We start from the raw sequence: 16,908 nt of genomic DNA on the forward strand, positions 1-16,908 counted from the left end.
TAAAATTGCATTGGATTAGACGGCAAGAGCAAGAGCAACAAAGCAAACATTTTAAACAATTATAAAACTTGTTTTACGCTTGACAAAACTACAAACAACAGCTCCAGCAAAAGTGCAGCCAATCGATTCGCCATCAAATGCGGCGTGGCTGTCAATTGCAGTGCCAATGCTGCCTCCTCTCCATCAACCACTTTTCGCTAGATTTGTACCCCTCTGCGATGGTTAAACTACTGCACTTTCCATTACCATTTCACTCTAAAAAGCACTTTTGTCATCCATTGCTCACTTTGAGTAGCCAAAAATCTGTGGATAGACACGTCTAACTGAATAGTTATTCAAACGAAATGTGAATGCTGTTGAGTTGGGCATTTCATCAGAATTTATTTAATCAAAAATATAGGAATGACTTCTAAGAGTGCTTTGACTATTAGTTTCCCATATTTGTAATTAATTGAATTTAGTTTCATTTTACTTGGCAATCATGTCACAAGAATCAGTATCTTTTGATAAACTAATTGCTATTATTGGCGATGAGGTAAAGTTCTGAAATCAAAAATTAGCCAACTTGTAAAGTCTTACTCTATTTTTAGGATACTTGTGTTGGCTTCCTGCTTGGCGGCATTGGAGAAGCAAACAAGAGTATGGAGTCCAACTTTATGGTTGTTGAAAGAGGCAAGTATGAGATGATGGATATCAATCCAGCTAAATGCTAGAATTTTATATTCTTGTTCTCTCAGATACTACAGCCGAGGAGATTGAAGCTTGCTTTAAGCGTTTTTTTGGCCGTTCGGATATTGGCATTATATTGATTAATCAAATATATGCGGATATGATACGTAAAACTATCGATGCCCATACAATGGCCATACCAACTGTATTGGAAATACCATCAAAACAACATCCTTATGATCCTAGCAAGGATTCCATTTTAAAATTAGTAAATGAAAGTGTATCTATGCGATTAACTAAGTGCTTGTGTTATTTGATTCTGTACTTGCCTAGGGCATCTTTAACTCACCTGCCAGGAAAAAGTAAGGCATTAACTTTTCGTAAATGTAAATTAAAAATTTATATGAATTTTTGTGGGATTTGTGTATAGTTTACTATACAAAATAACTCATGCAACTTTTCAACTTTGGCGTTTTAAGGAAATTGCCAAAAAAAAAAAATAAAATAAAATACAAAAATAAGAAACGAAAGAAACTAACAGAAGAAAAGGAAAATAATACAAAAAAAAGAGCAAGGAACATGCTGAAAAGAGGAAATTCAGAAAGCGTTACGCTTGCAACAAAATTGAAAACAGCAACCGCAACCCCAGCAACAGCAGCAACAACAACAACAACAACAACAGATGAAGCAACCTTAACAACAAAGTGAAGTAAAACGATACAAATAAGCGCTGAAAATGCCAATACATGGCACAAAATGCAAGACGAAAACAAAAGCCAAACAAGAGAAATAAAATTGAAAACACAATACAAAATAAAAACTCTTAAAAAGACAGCGCACATTTGATACAATTTACGTTGCAAGTGCCAGGCATCTACGATGAAAGGGGCTGGATGATAGAAGTGGGCAGGGGAGAGGGAAGGGCAGAGCCTTCTTAGGGACTACTTAGCGCAACAAAAGCATGCGAAAACAATATTTGTGCAAAGTATTTTGCGCCAACTTTTCGCACCAAGAAGTTAACGGGATGGCATTCAGAAAGTTGTGCGTTAGCAAGAAGTTTTCTATTGTCTGTGTATGAGAGAATATGTGTGTGTTTGTGTGTGTGTGTGTGTGTGTGACTGTGGGGTAGAGGATATACAGTTGGCCAGACATGGTATTTGCAGTCTTTCAACAGAGCCTAAAAGTATGCAACGCCCAGAAACGTATAATGCCAAACATTGCCTCGAGGTATGCAGCAATGGTTTAGCAATGCACTGCCAAAAATTGAATCAGCATTGTACCCAGCTAAATGTTTAAACTAAAGAATTTTAGCCCACACACAACCCTACTTCAAATGCTCTACACCAAAAAGGTAAAATTTATATGTTTAATTTAACATTTTTATGACAAATGATCTAAAAATACAAAATAATCCATATAATCTTTTTCAAAAAGTCTGTAATACTTTTATTTGCCCTTTAATTTCTCTGGCTGTTGACACACATTCTAACTACGAGTATATATGTACAAAGAAAAGAGAAAAAAAGAATTCCATTGATATTAAATGAGGTATGACATTTGAAAGCAATCGATTGGCTGGCTGTCAATAACAGACACCACTGTCGATACGCCCCCCAGGTAACTTTTGACAACAAAATGGCGTGCAACATTTTAGGTCTAATTAGCTGCACATGCCAGTCACAATGGCAACAGCAGCAGCAGAACCAGCAGCAGTAACAGAATCCACATCAGCAGCAACGCTGCGTATGCGTAATTGCATTACACAAAAGCTGCCAAAAACTCACTTGACTGTGAAACGTGGACTAACTGGCATTCGTTTGCTGCATATTGTAATTGGTTGGCAGTAGACGATCCTTTGAAATGCAATTGCTTTTGTTTTCCCTGCCAAAAAAAAAGAAGAATGTGAATATTCGTCTGTTAGTTCATATATTGATAACAAGGTTGAAAACTAAAGAAAAGACAATTTTGTTTGCTTGTTTTTTAACTAATTTATTAAGCTGAAGATGTGTTGCCCATGAAATGGCATGAATCTTCTTTTTCAAGGGAGCGGCGGATTGGGAGAGACATTCTTTGGCATTCAAACATTCAGAACTTTTGACACACGACAACAACTTTTGCGCCTTTTAAACATTTTACGAGAGAAAAACGAAATAAGTGACTGACTGCCTAACTGACTGGCTGAATGTCTGACTAGACGACTAGCTGACTAGCTGGGTGGCTGTAAGAAAGAAATAGCAATGAATGGATAAATGATGAAACATGAGAGGCGAGAGGCATTTGAAACGGCAAGTAGAGTAAAACTTTTGCGACCAGCTATGGGGAACATAAATAAATGAAATTATTCAAAAGTAGTTTGGAATTTTCGTGACGGCGCATAAAAACAAACAGCTGAATGCAATTTGGCTCATTCTAAGCCCAAAAAGAAGAAGAACAAGACATAGAAGAAGACGAAAAGTGAAATTAAAACCAGCATCTGACTATGGCAAAAAATATGTACGTAAACAAAGCGAGATGGAATTGGGTAAAAGTAGAAGAAAACCAGTAGCAGACGTTGAGTATTTCGCCTTGGCCAATGCAAATTATATGCACAACTATAGACATAGACATAGACTGTGGCCCAAAAGAGTCGAACAGAGCCAAGCCGAGTGCCACTCCAACTGAGACTGACATAATTATAATTGGAACTGAGAAATGAGAGAAGCCTAGTGAGAAGGAGAGAGAGAGGGAGAGATACAGATACTGCAACATTTTTGGCATTTCAATTTCACAAATGAAATCGAGAGACAGAGACGGCAAGACAAAAACGAAGGCTATCGCTTTTGTTTGGCAAATTGACCAAAAGATTCCAGGGGACCCAAAAATTAACAAATGAAATTGTTTCTGAGCAAATTAACAGACAACTAAGGACATACGTAAACCAAGGAACCAACGTCAGACGGCAATAGTAAAATTATTGCCTTTAAGAGCTTGTTAGCTCAATCAGAGTTGGACAAAAACGGATACAGATATAGATGCTTACGGATACTTCGTAAACTACGACACAACCAGGACACATAGAACGACGCCCACACAGACAGTTGGCAGTACTTGACACAGCAGTGCAGTAGCTGGAGGACTCGACGTGCTCGAAAACAAAGTTAATTAAATGATCTGATCTCCATTATTCCCAAAGAGCTAATCTCAATTACAAAATTGAAATGAGCAGAAATAGTAAGCGAGAGAGAGAGAGAGAGAGAGAGGGGGGACAGTAGAACAGAGGAGATATAGAAGTAGTAGTAACAGGACAAGTTTACCTACCCATCCCTTGGGAACCTCTTTCATCCCACATGTACACAAATTGATGAAACTAGCCCAAAATGTAACCCGAATGTCAAAGAAAATAAAGAAAGTGAAATGAACGAATGCAAAAGATTATACTCGTATTGCATACTTACTCTAGAAAAGAGACACAGAGAGAGAAAGAGAGCGGCACAAGAGGTTTTGTAGACAGGGAATGTAGCCATCGTTAAGACATATGTATGTATGTATAGCCTCATATGCATTTCGCAGTCCCGTCCAACTCAATTCTCCGAATCACTGAGCTAAACAAAATCATTGAAATTAGTTGATATGGGCCAGGCCAGTGACCTAGTCGATTGGATAAGCAGTGTGAGTTATTGATATATATACATACATATATTTAGCATTCCAAAAGCCACTTGGTGAGAAACAATACAAGTAAACAAGAACAAATACACACAATGAGTAGGTAAATGCACATTGAAGATTAGTTAGTTACTCCGTATATATATATACATGTGAAGAGGTGTTGTCCGCATCAGAATGGTTATGCCCGTCCCTGGTAATTGGGAGAGCGTCTACGAGAGCATTGAGAGAGCGAATTGGAGAGTCAGTCGTCAGTCGGGAGTTGCAGTTGAGAGTTGAAAGTTGTCAGTCGAAAGTTGTCAGTCGAAAGTCGTCGCGCAGCCCAATCAAAGTTGTTCTCAGTTGTCTTTTATATAACCTAACCACCCAGAATGTCTATAGTACTTTAATTAAAAACATAATCAATATAATAAACTTTACATTTGGGGGCTCGTCCCATTCTGAGTTGGATTAAGCTATTAAACATTACCTTTAGGAACCCGATCGATGTTATACTAATACATACGTATATGTACGTGCGTGAAAAGAAAAAAAGAGACCAAAAAGTGGACAAAGTTGAACCAGCAGTATATGTACATAAGTACATACAAAGTGTTTAATGACGCCACGCACACCATCTCAAAAATTGAATTCGCAGAAGACGCCGAAGACGCCAGATGATGCAATTGCTGACGCTTAAAATACAAGTCGACGAACAGCGAGAAAGCCAAGTCCATATGGCATCAAATTGCCTTGAAAACATTGTTGGAGAATTTAATGGAACTGGCCCAAGGAAATGGTTTGAAGTTTTCGAGTACAATGCAGATGCATTTGAGCTTAACGAAAAGCAAATGTACGCACAAGCGAGAGGCAAGATGAAAGGTGCTGCCAAACTGTTTTTGGAATCATGTAATAAAACCTGACACATGACGACAAAATCTCAAAAAAATTGGGACATCCCGCCTTATATATGTATTAGCTAAAGAGAACTACACATATATATCAATAAAATAAAGTAGCAGTCTAACACTCCTGTTTTACACCCTGTAACTGTCGACATAGGTCAGCAAAACACAAAGGTTAGTGACACTGCGATCCTTTTGCTCAATAAAATGGAGGTAGAACGGATAAACCTACTCCAGCTGTCCCACCAGGACTATACCTCGATTTCCAACTAGAGTTAACCGAACCACTTGAATTATATTGAGAACGCGTGTGATAGACTTTAGAAAAGATGTTTAGTATGCATATGACTGCTCAATGGGATTCCTAAACGACTAGCAAAAACAGCCTGTGCGGGGGTTCTTTGTGAACGTCATAGCTAGTATTTTCACAGCGTATTTTATGTATGTCGGCTATCCATATTAACCGAATCCCTTGCCTGGATTTTTATTAGAGGAGAATACAAACGAGTTACGGACATCACTTCTTGCAGGCGCTATAGATGATAATTGCGCTCCGCGTCTGTACCCACCCTACCATGAGCCTGCCAGCGAAAGTTATCGCAGACTCCCAAAACGAAAGCTAGGACTTTTCCTTCTACATCAGGGAACTAAAGAAATTACTGATTCATAATAAACTTAATATTTATTCAAACATTTCAAAATAATTAGCATCATCGTGCTATAGGTTCGATCAATTTGATCTACAAAAATTCTTCATGTTCAAAACACTGTTTAGCTAAATAGCTGAATCTCGGTACAATTCCGATTATAAAGGTTGCAAATGTTGCATGTTGGTTCTTATTAATAATATTATTTAATATCTACTATTCAATATTCATGATTTCCTAACTTTACTGTAATTAAACTTTTTACATTAGTTAAAAAAAAAATTAAAAAGAAAAAAAAAAAAAAGATACATTTATGTGGCGTGATTACGCTAATATCCTCACAAAATTCACTCTCTCTACATCCTTTTATCGAAAGATGTCCATTGACAATGTATTAAATGCTAATGCTCACCCGAATAAATTCAGTTCATCAGATAAATTTATAGCAATATAAGGAAAATTGGTTTTGATACACTTACAGCTTGTTAATTTTTCCCACGCAGAAAGATCTTTCGTTGTGTTGTTGTCGCTGTTGAAAATAGGAAGGTTTACATATTCCAAATAGAGCTAAAGCATCATATTACATTGTGAATTTACATGCATACTCAAATTCTGAAAAATGAAAATTATTAACTAACGAAAATATACACTGCCATTGAATTCCATTTCTTTTCCAATTGAACCATTTAGCCAACAAACAAAAAAAAAAGGAAATTCAATGAAACTTAACTTAAAATTGATTCTAAACTACTGGGGAGCCTTATTTTGACTAATTTCACTTAATCCTGGTTATTTCGTCCGTTCCGAAGACGAATAAAAATCTCCTTAGGCAAATTAAACGCCTTAGTTGTACTTCAAAATAATTCCAAAATGCTTTTCTCATTTATAGAACGTGTTGAGTGAGGTTAGGTTTTGTTCGTAGAAAGGTTAGATTGAATACTTCCTTCTACTGTTCATCCTTCATGCTTCAGGTTAGGTTACAATTGGGAAAAAGGTTAGGTTTTGTGCATCCTTCTAGGTTTAGAATCCTACACGTGTTCTGCTGGTATGGTATGGACTACATGTGAGACAGGATAAGCGAAAGTGCGATGTTGACAATTATAAATGTTGCAACATTCGAATTTCACTGTGCTTTGCTAACGCCGTATCTATAATAACACTGTATAAGACACAAAACTATTTTGGTAATTTTCTCTTCTATTTACCCTTACTACAATCCGAGGCAAAAGTTAAATATATTTAACTCTCGGATTTCCACAATTGATCGTCTGTTCAAGCCGTTGACTGGCGCAAACAGTTCACTCACAAAAATTTTGAGACTGCTGGGGCAAGTCTGCCGAAGACAGGTGTCTCAAAGAAATGTCAAGCAAGGCGAATTAATAGAAAAATTGCCAATACTTGATGGAAACTATTTCCGATGCAGTTAAAGAGAAAATGCATAAGTTAAATGTACAATAATTCGAGAATTATTGCAATGAAATTAACTTACATTAATCTCTTGAACACATACACACGCATGAACTTTGGGTTATTTAAAACTTTGGACAAATACGTCCGATCAGTTGGAATTCACGTGGTAGAAAGAAAGAACACTTTTCCAAAAACCACGCTGTCCAATAAGTCTCTTGCCTTATTTTTCTTATTGTTTTATCCAAACTCCATTTATAGAAAAATAATGTAAAGCAATGCAAAACCAACCCGATCAGCTGTGTGGCGTTGCCACTTAGTTCATTCTTTTTCCAGCTGGTTACCTACATTTCGATTCTCACCACTTTAGCAAATATCGATAACAACAACAAAAATACTAAATAAGCGAAATCAGTTGAATTTTAAAATAACTGAAATTCCTGTACATTACATTACTGTTTAATTCGTAGTTTATTCAACGTCACGAATTCAACAGAAATGTGAAAGTCTGTGATATTACAATATTTATTGACGAATATCCTTCGCATGGAAAGTTCCTACTAATTTCCCTTGTGAATCTTCTAGAATATAGTATGAATTCCCTTGTTTTTCACACGAGCTTTAAGAAACGCTTTCCAAAAGTCTATTCCCAATATCATCCTTTTCTGAATGGACGGTATGATGAATAACTTTATCGGTCTAGTTTGGTTTTTATAGGTAATATCTAACGTAATGAAACCGATGACTGGTTGATCTTGTCCATCCGCTGTTTTAACTTGGGAAGAAATACGACGAAACTTTGGATACTTTGACCAATCTTCTGAAGCCAAAGTCGAACCCACGCAGCTTACGTTCGCGCCGGTATCTAAAAGACCTTGTTCACGAAAATTTAAAAATGATACTTCCGCATACAATCTTCCATCCGACTTTTCATGAATCATTGACGAAATAAGTAAACTCTTAGTTTCTCTAACTGCTTTCCAAAAAGTTCGCAATCGCTTAGTAGATCTCTTTGGTCGTGACCGAGTTGAAATTGAAATCCAAAAATTCTACTACGCACTTTGAGATAATTTCTCAAACGTTCTTGATAGGGTTTCACTGACGATATAACTGGCGTCTTATCGTAACAGTCAAAAGGTAAGTCTGGTATTTGGTTTGCTTGCTCTATTGGTTCTGAGCTAGCCGGTAAATCAGGTAAGATTTCAATTAAAGATTTTTCGGGGCCATCCGAGCTTTCACAGATGGACCCTTCACTAAGTTTTCCGCTTTCTTGGCGATACAATTCTTACATTGGGGCTTATATACGTTTTTCGAGCCACATCCGTAACAAAATATAGTGCGAGGCTCTAAGCAGCCCCAGCCATGTCCCTCTGCATCACAGTTCCAACACCGAAATACTTTAACCGGAGCTTGCACTGCTTCAACATTGTACACATTTAAATCCATCTTTTCGGAGAGTTCGAACTTTTCTGGCTCTTCTACTTCCGCAATGTTGCGTTTAACATACTGAAAATTGGCTGAAGTTTTATTTGCTCTCCTAGAGACTACATCAACTAATAAATTTTCGCGCATTTGCACTAGCTTTCGAAGATGAGGTATAGAGAGAATAAGTATATACAACAATTCATGACGAATGTCTGGCAATAAATTACGTGTGAGCAACTGAATGAGTTGTTCTTCGTCTATGCTTTTCGACATACGTGACATCTGAGTCATAATCTCATCGTAAAAGTTTTCAAAGGTTTCTCCTACCCTTTGTTTACGCCTACGAATATCTTCTAGTATATCTATATCACTTCTGTAATCTTTATATTGAAATTTCATGGCTGCACAAAATTCTGACCACTCTAAGTTTACTACATCTCTACGGTATCTCCAATACCACTCTTTAGCTTTGCCTACTAAAAGAATATGCAAATTTTTGCATACTGCATCAAAATCTTGGTCTAAGCAATCCTCCGTTAACGTTTTGATACGATAAAGAAACTCTTCGACCGTAACTCCTTTTGACGAACCGTCAAATTTTACATTCCAACTATGAATTAGCTGTGTAATTTTATCTGGGTTATGACCTGTTCTGATTGGTCTGACTGTAGATGAACTCCTAGGAATACTTTGGTTTTGCTCTGACGCATTTACATGTTGCTGTGTAATTCCCATTTGTCCCATTCTTCGGTCTATTATGGACTCTATTTGATTACTAATTCTGTCATAATCAATTTCTATCGAGGCTCGCGCTGGTCTTCTACTAGCGTCTAAGCTAAATTTCTACGAGAGCGTGTATTTGGGCCTTTCGGCACCGCTCCTGTTGTGATTGTAACTATGTTTACAGGACGTTCAAATTTTATCTCTGCAAACGGCATGTTTTGCACTTCCAAATCTGCTCTACGTATCGACGCATTACAAACTTGACATACATTAAACTGATCAATCCATTCTGATATACAATTTTTATGAAATAAATGATGGCATGAAGTTTTCACCACCAACTCTTGCGTGGCCCATACTGCTTTCTGACAAATTGAGCATAACGCATCTGAGATCTCATGAGCTAAGTTTTCTTCACTCCTAGTGAGAACCATTTTGACAAATTTCTTGTTAACATTGTTCGTGATTAAATTTTAATTGGTATTTTATCTTAAATCATATCGTTCCCTTAATGTGAATTTGAAGTCACTATCTTATATTTTCTAATAATGAGTCCTATACTCTAATATATCCCAAAACAAATTTAAGAAAAAGATTAAAGAATACATTGGGTTGCTCCTGGCAAATAATTTTAGATGCATCACTCTTTTAACTGGTCAGGATTTAGCTTAGCCAAAAACCTGAATTTCCTAGCATAGTTTATGACTGCACTATTTAAGTTATAAGATTCCATTCGCACCTGGTGCTTTCGAAAGAGAGAAATAAGATTGTTTGTTTATTTTTTCTTTTTATGCAATGCAAATATTAATTCACCCCTGAATTGAATGGTCTTTATAACTGCTTCGCAATTATAAAGAATTCCAAAAATCCAATCCGTTGATCGAATCTTATAGCAGATACATAACAGAAAAGGAGAAAAGAGAAAAAAATAGAAAGAAACAAAAACATCCTCCAAGCTATTGGTTTAGCGCTCTAGTGGTCGTAGACGTAAACACACTACGTTACGAATTCCAAGCTAGACTTAAATCGCCAATACCAGTATTAGAGTAACAGAAAATATGCGAAAAGATGAAGTTTACTTAGCCAATCCTACTACTAGAGGTCGCTGTGGCAGAATTACTACCATACGATTTCCATTTAGTTGCATAGAGACCGAATCCATAACATTCAAACTTTACACAAAAATAGAATGAAAAGAGATTACCATCTACGTTCTAAGGAGTGTTTTAGTGGTCGCTATTGTAGTCTGGCTACAAGACGAATTCCAAGCTAAATTTTCCTCAGTCAGTAGAGAGCAAAAGAAGAAAGAAATAAAGAAAACCAATGACACATTCGGTCTTTTTTGACGAAGGCTCACTATGGTCTGATGTTATTCGACCAACTTTACACAAAGTGTAAAGAAAAAAAAAATTTTAAGTCAACCTCTCGTCCATGGGACCAACTCTTGCCCTAAAAAGTAAGACCACATTTTTTTAGCCTCACCATTCCAGGACCTTGCGTTACGGCAAATTTGTAATAGACTGCCCCACGTTGGGCGCTAAATTTGTAATAGACTGCTCCACGTTGGGCGCCAAATATGTAATAGACTGCCCCACGTTGGGCGCCATATATGTAATAAAACCTGACACGTGACGACAAAATCTCAAAAAAATTGGGACATCCCGCCTTATATATGTATTAGCTAAAGAGAACTACACATATATATCAATAAAATAAAGTAGCAGTCTAACACTCCTGTTTTACACACTGTGACTGTCGACATAGGTCAGCAAAACACAAAGGTTAGTGACACTGCGATCCTTTTGCTCAATAAAATGGAGGTAGAACGGATAAACCTACTCCCGCTGTCCCACCAGGACTATACCTCGATTTCCAACTAGAGTTAACCGAACCACTTGAATTATATTGAGAACGCGTGTGATAGACTTTAGAAAAGATGTTTAGTATGCATATGACTGCTCAATGGGATTCCTAAACGACTAGCAAAAACAGCCTGTGGGGGGGTTCTTTGTGAACGTCATAGCTAGTATTTTCACAGCGTATTTTATGTATGTCGGCTATCCATATTAACCGAATCCCTTGCCTGGATTTTTATTAGAGGAGAATACAAACGAGTTACGGACATCACTTCTTGCAGGCGCTATAGATGATAATTGCGCTCCGCGTCTGTACCCACCCTACCATGAGCCTGCCAGCGAAAGTTATCGCAGACTCCCAAAACGAAAGCTAGGACTTTTCCTTCTACATCAGGGAACTAAAGAAATTACTGATTCATAATAAACTTAATATTTATTCAAACATTTCAAAATAATTAGCATCATCGTGCTATAGGTTCGATCAATTTGAACTACAAAAATTCTTCATGTTCAAAACAATGTTTAGCTAAATAGCTGAATCTCGGTACAAATACGATTATAAAGGTTGCAAATGTTGCATGTTGGTTCTTATTAATAATATTATTTAATATCTACTATTTAATATTCATGAATTCCTAACTTTACTGTAATTTAACTTTTTACATTAGATCAAAAAAAAATTAAAAAGAAAAAAAAAAAAAAGATACATTTATGTGGCGTGATTGCGCTAATATCCTCACAAAATTCACTCTCTCTACATCCTTTTATCGAAAGATGTCCATTGACAATGTATTAAATGCTAATGCTCACCCGAATAAATTCAGTTCATCAGATAAATTTATAACAATATAAGGAAAATTGGTTTTGATACACTTACAGCTTGTTAATTTTTCCCACGCAGAAAGATCTTTCGTTGTGTTGTTGTCGCTGTGGAAAATAGGAAGGTTTACATATTCCAAATAGAGCTAAAGCATCATATTACATTGGGAATTTACATGCATACTCAAATTCTGAAAAATGAAAATTATTAACTAACGAAAATATACACTGCCATTGAATTTCATTTCTTTTCCAATTGAACCATTTAGCCAACAAACAAAAAAAAAGGAAATTCAATTTAACTTAACTTAAAATTGATTCTAAACTACTGGGGAGCCATATTTTGACTCTTTTGAGGTTTTGTGCATCCTTCTAGGCTTAGAATCCTACACGTGTTCTGCTGGTATGGTCTGGACTACATGTGAGACAGGATAAGCGAAAGTGCGATGTTGACAATTATAAATGTTGCAACATTCGAATTTCACTTTGCTTTGCTAACGCCGTATCTATAATAACACTGTATAAGACACAAAACTATTTTGGTAATTTTCTCTTTTATTTACCCTTACTACAATCCGAGGCAAAAGTTAAATATATTTAACTCTCGGATTTCCACAATTGAGCGTCTGTTCAAGCCGTTGACTGACGCAAACAGTTCACTCACAAAAATTTTGAGACTGCTGAGGCAAGTCTGCCGAAGACAGGTGTCTCAAAGAAATGTCAAGCAAGGCGAATTAATAGAAAAATTGCCAATACTTGATGGAAACTATTTCCGATGCTGTTAAAGAGAAAGTGCATAAGTTAAATGTACAATAATTCGAGAATTATTGCAATGAAATTAACTTACATTAATCTCTTGAACACATACACACGCATGAACTCTCTCCCCTATTGGGTTATTTAAAAAATTGGACAAATACGTCCGATCAGTTGGAATTCACGTGGAGGAAAGAAAGAACACTTTTCCAAAAACCACGCTGGCCAATAAGTCTCTTTTGCCTTATTTTTCTTATTGTTTTATCCAAACTCCATTTATAGAAAAATAAGGTAAAGCAATGCAAAACCAACCCGATCAGCTGTGTGGCGTTGTCACTTAGTTCATTCTTTTTCCAGCTGGTTACCTACATTTCGATTCTCACCACTTTAGCAAATATCGATAACAACAACAAAAATACTAAATAAGCGAAATCAGTTGAATTTTAAAATAACTGAAATTCCTGTACATTACAATCAGTAAGTGTTAGCAATTATGCCAATTTGAAAAGTTGTCTAATCGAAGAATTTGAGTGTGAATTAAATAGCGCTGAAGTCCACCAACTGATGAGAGAACGGTAAAAGCATAAACAGGAGTCGATTCAGGAATATATTCTCACTATGAGAAAGATCGACTGTGATGGGGATGTAGAAGAGTCAGCTGTTTTGCGATACATCGTAGACAATCTGTTTCTTAAGAACGAATTCAAAGTTGGTCTATATGGATGTAAAACCTTTAAGGAGCTAAAGGAAGCCTATGAAATCGTGAATAAACTGGCCAAGAACGATCCAAGGAGTGTTTTTAAAACCACAACGGATGTAGCAAAGACGCAGCTTCCCAAAGGGCAGTTTTGTTTTAAATGCGGATCAGCTGAACACAAAATAAAAGATTGCTTGGGCGAAACAAAATGTTTTAAGTGCAATGAGAACGGACATTTTGCTAGGAGTTGCCCTCTTAATGGTGGAAACGATAAAAGGATGCTCGTGGAGATTTCAAAGTCGGCAATATAGTTAATCGTCGACGAGTTAAAAAGATGTCCGTAAATGGTATTTTGGTTGACTTGCTTGTAGACACAGGATCGGATGTGTCAATCTTCTCGGAAAGCACTGCGAAACAGTTGCCAAACATCGAAGTCCATAGGAACGAATCCACGCTGACTGGTCTGGGCAGAAAAGAAACAAAACCGACAGGCGCCTTTGTTGCCGATGTTGTTGTTGACGATCTGCATACAACTCAGAAATTTATCATTGTGCCTTATGAGGCAGTTGAGTGTAATGCCTTAATTGGATTCGACTTCGTTGAAAAGTTTATCGTCACATACGCCGAGGGGCAATACACGTTTTCGAAGGGCGATGCCGTTGGAGACTCAAATAAGGAGCGCATTGCAGGTTCATACAACGTCTTTGAGGTCGCCAGTGTATATGAAGCACCAACAATCTATCAAAAAGCAGTTCGCGAATTAATAGAAAGCATAGATGAGCAGCCGAAACAAACCCAGGTGGAATGCCCATTCAAACTTCAAATTATTCCGGATGCTACAACAATGAAGTCATTTCACCAGTCGCCATCAAGATTGTCTGCCTGCGAGGCAGAAGCAGTCAAAAATCAAGTAGACGAATGGCTGACCAAAGGGATAGTACGAAAATCAACATCGAGTGTGGCTAGTCGGGTAGTTGTTGTTCAAAGAAAGATGGTACACCAAGGATTTGCATTGATTATCGAAAACTCAACAGTATGACCTTGTCTGACCGCTTTCCGGTCCCATTGATAGAAGAAGTTCTAGGAAAGCTTCAAGCGGCCACATTCTTTTCAGTTCTGGATTTGGAAAATGGTTTTTTCCACGTGCCGGTGGAGGAGTCCAGTAAGTACCTAACAGCATTTGTAACAAAAGAGGGTCTTTTCGAATTCAATAAGACGCCGTTTGAATTTAAAAATTCACCTTCCGCATTTATAAGATTTGTCAATTATGTCTTTCAAAATTTAATCAACGATAATATAATGCAGTTGTACATGGACGATATAATCGTGTATGCCCATTCCGCTGATGACTGCTTAGAGAAGACACAGAAGGTTCTGCAATTGGCTGCACAGTATAAGTTGAAAATCAAATGGGAAAAATGCAGTTTCTTACAGTCAAGAATTAACTTTTTTGGACACATCGTTTGCGGTGGAAAAATTTGGCCAGGCAAAGAAAAAACGGATGCCGTCAATCGATTTGGAACGCCCAAAAATGTTAGAGCAGTTCAGTCTTTTCTTGGACTTACCGGATTTTTCCGAAAATTCATTAAAGACTACTCTCAAATCGCAAGACCATTAACAAATTTACTTCGAAAGGATGTAAAATTTCATATAGGTTCAGCTGAACTACAACCTTTGCAGAAGTTAAAGGAGTTGCTAACGAGCAAACCACTGTTGCATCTGTACTCGAGAGATGCTCCCACCGAGTTGCACACAGACGCATCAAAGCATGGTTTTGGAGCGATGCAACTCCAAAGTTTTAACGATAAACTCTACTCTTTGGAGTAAAAAAACGACCGAATCCGAAGCTCAACGTCACAGCTACATATTAGAAGCCAAAGCTATGTACCTGGCTCTACGAAAGTTCCGGCACTACCTGATTGGGATTCACTTTAAATTAGTGACGGACTGTTCAGCGTTCAAGCAGACGACAAAGAAGGAAGACGTACCAAGAGAGGTGACATCGTATGTGCTATATTTGCAAGACTTCACCTGCGATATTATTCACAAACCAGGAAAAAGTATGCAGCACGTGGATCATCTGAGCCGCTATCCACAATCAATTTATAATATATCAACTGAGGTATCGGCACGCATCAAAAAGGCGCAAAGTATTGATAATCACATTAAGGCTGTGGTAACTATTCTCAATCAACAGTCGTACGAGAATTACAAGATCAAAGGCGGAGTACTGTACAAAGCAATAGATGGAAATGATTTAATCGTGGTGCCAAAACAGATGGAGAATGAAATAATTCGAGAAGCGCACGAAATTGGCCATTTTGCTACCCGCATAACAATGCATGCGATTTGTCAGCAGTATTGGATCCTTCATTTAGAGAGTAAGGTGTCTAATTTTATTGATAATTGTATCCGTTGTATAATTCACAGCAAAAAAACTTGGCAAGCATGAAGGTCAGATACATTTGATTGACAAAGGTGACACCCCGTTGCATACTCTGCATATCGACCATTTGGGGCCGATGGATGCCACGTCTAAGTCGTACAAATATATCCTTGCCATGGTAGACGGATTTGCAAAATTTGTGTGGCTTTTTACCACGAAGTCAACAGGCCACGATGAAGTCATAAAAAAGCTGACAGATTGGTCTTACATATTTGGTTTCCCAAAAAGTATTATAAGTGACCGAGGTTCTGCCTTTTTGTAGAACGCATTTGCAGAATTTGTCGCAGGCCGGAAGTTGGCCAGTTGTTTTCTTGGCCCTTATGAGGTAACTAAGATAAAGAGGAACGGCCGCTATGATGTACGCAAAGCAGCCCAAGTGGAAGGACCAAATCAGACGAGCACAAGCTCCGACAATATGAAGCTGTGGAGGTATGTTGTTGACAATGACGATCCGGAATCATCTGGGACAGATGATGATGATCAGGAGGGCCGAATGTGAAGAGGTCTTGTCCGCATCAGAATGGTTATGCCCGTCCCTGGTAATTTGGGAGAGCGTCTACGAGAGCATTGAGAGAGCGAATTGGAGAGTCAGTCTTCAGTCGTCAGTCGGGAGTTGCAGTTGAGAGTTGAAAGTTGTCAGTCGAAAGTTGTCAGTCGAAAGTCGTCGCGAAGCCCAATCAAAGTTGTTCTCAGTTGTCTGTTGCCCAGAATGTCTATAATACTTTAATTAATAAACATAATCAATATAATAAACTTTACATATATATATATACATATATGTAGGTAACGTGGTGTCTAATTAATTACTTTGAATTTAAATGAACTCCATTTTCATCACAGGGACAACAACAACTAACACAACGACGACGATGATGTCAATGGCAATCCTGTACAGATTGCCTGATTGAGGGGCGTGGCATAGCTCAGAGAATGA

At 37.5% G+C, this 16,908-nt stretch overlaps 1 protein-coding gene across 1 annotated transcript; it reads left to right on the forward strand.

Moving 5' to 3' along the window:
* Positions 1 to 412: 412 nt before the first annotated feature.
* LOC26530247 (V-type proton ATPase subunit F) lies at positions 413 to 1,180 on the forward strand. The gene is made up of 3 exons (XM_015177893.2): positions 413 to 535; positions 591 to 672; positions 738 to 1,180. The coding sequence occupies exons 1-3, from the start codon at positions 482 to 484 to the stop codon at positions 1,097 to 1,099; spliced, it is 498 nt and encodes a 165-aa protein (XP_015033379.2). The 5' UTR covers positions 413 to 481; the 3' UTR covers positions 1,100 to 1,180.
* Positions 1,181 to 16,908: the final 15,728 nt, after the last annotated feature.

Source organism: Drosophila willistoni, unplaced genomic scaffold (genome assembly GCF_018902025.1).
Source record: "Drosophila willistoni isolate 14030-0811.24 unplaced genomic scaffold, UCI_dwil_1.1 Seg110.1, whole genome shotgun sequence".
Classification (NCBI taxonomy): Eukaryota; Metazoa; Arthropoda; class Insecta; order Diptera; family Drosophilidae; genus Drosophila; species Drosophila willistoni.

What these genes read in the sequence shown, in the direction of transcription:
- LOC26530247 (XM_015177893.2), top strand. Translation starts at nt 482, where the DNA reads ATGTCACAAGAATCAGTATCTTTTGATAAACTAATTGCTATTATTGGC. An exon ending in TTGCTATTATTGGCGATGAG is followed by an intron (nt 536 to 590) that starts GTAAAGTTCTGA and finishes CTCTATTTTTAG; the next exon opens with GATACTTGTGTTGGCTTCCT. An exon ending in CTTTATGGTTGTTGAAAGAG is followed by an intron (nt 673 to 737) that starts GCAAGTATGAGA and finishes TTGTTCTCTCAG; the next exon opens with ATACTACAGCCGAGGAGATT.